The sequence below is a fragment of the Austrofundulus limnaeus genome, unplaced genomic scaffold (assembly GCF_001266775.1).
Source record: "Austrofundulus limnaeus strain Quisiro unplaced genomic scaffold, Austrofundulus_limnaeus-1.0 Scaffold875, whole genome shotgun sequence".
NCBI classification, from domain to species: Eukaryota; Metazoa; Chordata; class Actinopteri; order Cyprinodontiformes; family Rivulidae; genus Austrofundulus; species Austrofundulus limnaeus.
The window spans coordinates 72,266-75,238 of NW_013953277.1; the positions used below are offsets into that span (position 1 = coordinate 72,266).

General features: G+C 37.5%; 1 protein-coding gene across 1 annotated transcript in view; it reads right to left on the reverse strand.

The window, feature by feature from the left end:
• slc30a6 (solute carrier family 30 member 6) overlaps nucleotides 1–872 on the reverse strand; it is a 63,801-nt gene extending 62,929 nt beyond the window's left edge. The window contains exon 1 of the mRNA XM_014029257.1: nucleotides 670–872. Coding sequence (XP_013884711.1) covers nucleotides 670–853 — 184 coding nt within the window. The 5' untranslated portion in view covers nucleotides 854–872. The remainder of the gene's footprint in view (nucleotides 1–669) is intronic.
• Nucleotides 873–2,973: the final 2,101 nt, after the last annotated feature.

A 2,973-nucleotide genomic window follows, 5' to 3' on the forward strand; every position in this document is an offset into this window, starting at 1 on the left:
GTCACAAGTTTTTGCCATGGATATTTTGTGGGTCAGAAGATTAAAAGTTTGGGAACCACTGGTTTAGCCAATAGCCAGTTTTTGAGAATCATTGCAATCATTATTGTGAATGACTTGTATAATATGACTGTGTTGTAGGCGCAATTGATCAAAACCTGCCACCATCTGGACAGTGTTAAAACATTCAACAAGTGACAACAACCCAAACAACTCACGGGATGGAGGGCTGGGTCAGTGGCTCATGTGAGCTTCAAATCATAGCTTTTCAGATACGTTCAGACCCATGATCAGACCTGAAGTCAGGAGAAACATCTTCAAGAATCAAGAGGTCTGGTTCCATTCGTCTATTCAACCACTTAGGACATCCTAAATGAGTGACAATCTAAACCATTCACAATATGGAGTCACCCTGTTTGTTGTATTTTTGTAGGAAAAATAACTGGTTCTATGAAGCCTATATTAAAAAATATGCTAAACTGTTTTATTTGCAGTGGCAAAGATGGATTTTTTTTCCTCCCATATTAAAAATAAGGAAAGGTCTTTGCACCCGCATCAGACTTTAGTGTAGCTGGATGTTTTATTCACAAGTAATGGGTTCCCGGTCTAAAACAAATCTATATACACATATAGCTCTGAGCTACAGCTGTTAGCATAGTTAGCATAACAAACCTGGATCCTTGATGTTAATAACGTCCACCGTCACCATGTCAGGTTTATCCAGCGGCACCACCTTCCTCTCCGTCACTCCGGACGGAACCACGTCCGGCTTCGGGCCGAACTTTCGGGGGTAAAAATCCCCGGCGGTTTGGTAAGTCAGACCCGGAGACGTGGACATCATTCCGTCCATCGCCATCTTGAACTTCCTGTATCCCGAGAGCTGCAAAGCGCATGCGTGAAAAACAACTTCCGGTAAATCACCTTTATGGCAAGTTTTAGTTTTAGTTTTTTTTTTTTTTTTTTGTTTTTGTTTTTTATGAGAAACAATGCAGAACAGTGCAAACCCAATCCAACAGTCGGTAGGGGGTTACAAGCATTGAGGCAATAGTTTAGATCAGGGCTATTCAACTGGTGGCCCGTGGGCCACATCAGACCCACTGGTGACCAAAATCTGGCCCGCCAATATGTTCATTAATGTCTTAATCCCAAACCCCCGGTTTTCTACTTTAACTTGTATATGTTTTTTTAAGTTAGACATAGACATGTATGGTATCTACAGAAATGTCCGAATCTTGGTTAAAAAGCTGGTAAAAACCATTTTGATGAACCCCCAAGACACTTAAAATGGCAAAAACTACAAGCAGTTGAAGATAAAGTAAAACAATAAAATCAGTCCAAAGATTTGACAAGTCAGAAGTCAAAATAGCATTGTATTAAATGGGAAGCAAAATGGTTTTTGTTTTTGATGTTTTAATATCACTACATTTATTGCATAGGGTTCTGTATGTTGTATTCACAATTAAATGCAGCAAAATAAACTATTTCAAAGGTAACAGATCTTTGTAATATTTGGTTTATTTACATAACTTTAAATGATTGGACATTTTGCCCCTGTGCTGGTGGCCTGCAGTAAATGTGGCCCCTGGAGCAATTTAGCTGAATAGCCCTGGTTTAGATTAACATACATTACATAAAAACATGAAAGAGGTCGCATAAATTAAAAATTTTAATGGCTTTCATATTTGTGGATTGTCTGATAGTTTTAATGTAATGTTGACCTCATTTACAAAAAATGGAGATAATTGGTTTTTGATTAGTGTAACGACATTTGTGGTTATGCCACAAATATATAGTGTTAAGAAAAAATTGAGTCAAATCAAGTATTTCAAGAATCTTACCAAGTACAATTTTCTTACTCCATTGGCAGAAATTTTGACTTAATTTGAGTCAAATTTTCAGACTAACAAGACAAATAATCTTACACGTTCTGAAAACAAGATTATTATTCTTACACAATCAGTTCTTCTTTAGTAAATCAGTCTCAAAACAAGATCAAAAAGACTTTTTGGCTGGATATAAGATTTTAAAACTTGGTAAGATGGACAGTTTTTGCAGTGCAACCAGTCTGGCTGTTTTCCTCTGACCTCTGGCATCAACAAGGCATGTGCGCCCACAGACGCAGTAGATGTTTTTTCAAAGGACACACCTGACTGAATGAGCAAAATAAGGCATTACTAAAGCACAACACCTGATTGAATGATTGTTGAGTCAAAATGTGGTTTTTTTTTTTTCTTTATTTTCATGATATTATTGTTTAACACTAGATGGCAGTGTAGACCTGGAACAGAGCTGGTCTGACTGAAAGGGGTCAGGACTCAGAGGAACTTGGACCTAGAAGCTGAGCTGCTCAGATGGACCGTCTTCACACAACTAAAGTCTGGAGATGGAAGAGGGCCTTCTGTGGTGTCCAGGTCTCAGTGTCCTCTCTGTCCATCAGAGAAACAATCATTCTGTTTCATTAATACGATTAGTCAGCAACTCAGTCAAGTTTTTCAGACAAAAGCAACAAATGTGGAGAAGAAGAAAGGAAATCCTCCCAGCAGCAGGTTCTGTTTGTCCTCAAACTGGGCCCCAGGAAGAGTAGTCTCTGCAGAGGCATGGGGACCCTAAATAAAAATATTTTTAAAAAAAGCTCAAAACAAATGTCATTAGCAACGGCAAAATTAGCTGTTTGGCAGAGAAGATTTAGACAATTTTTCATGAACACAACACAGTTAGGTTCATGTTTATTTGAAGCATGAAATTCAAGGCTGAACAACTGGAATGCAGCATGAAATCAGAGACATCAAGATGAAATTCAGATTTTTCTATTATTCATCTTAACAGTAGAAGTATGAATGCAAACTTATCAAAAATAACAGACTATTTAAAATCACTGAACAATAAATTTAATGCAATAGCAATATCTGAGACATGGTTGAATGACGAAAATGCAAATAATTTCCGAATTGATGGGTATGAAATGTATTATATTAA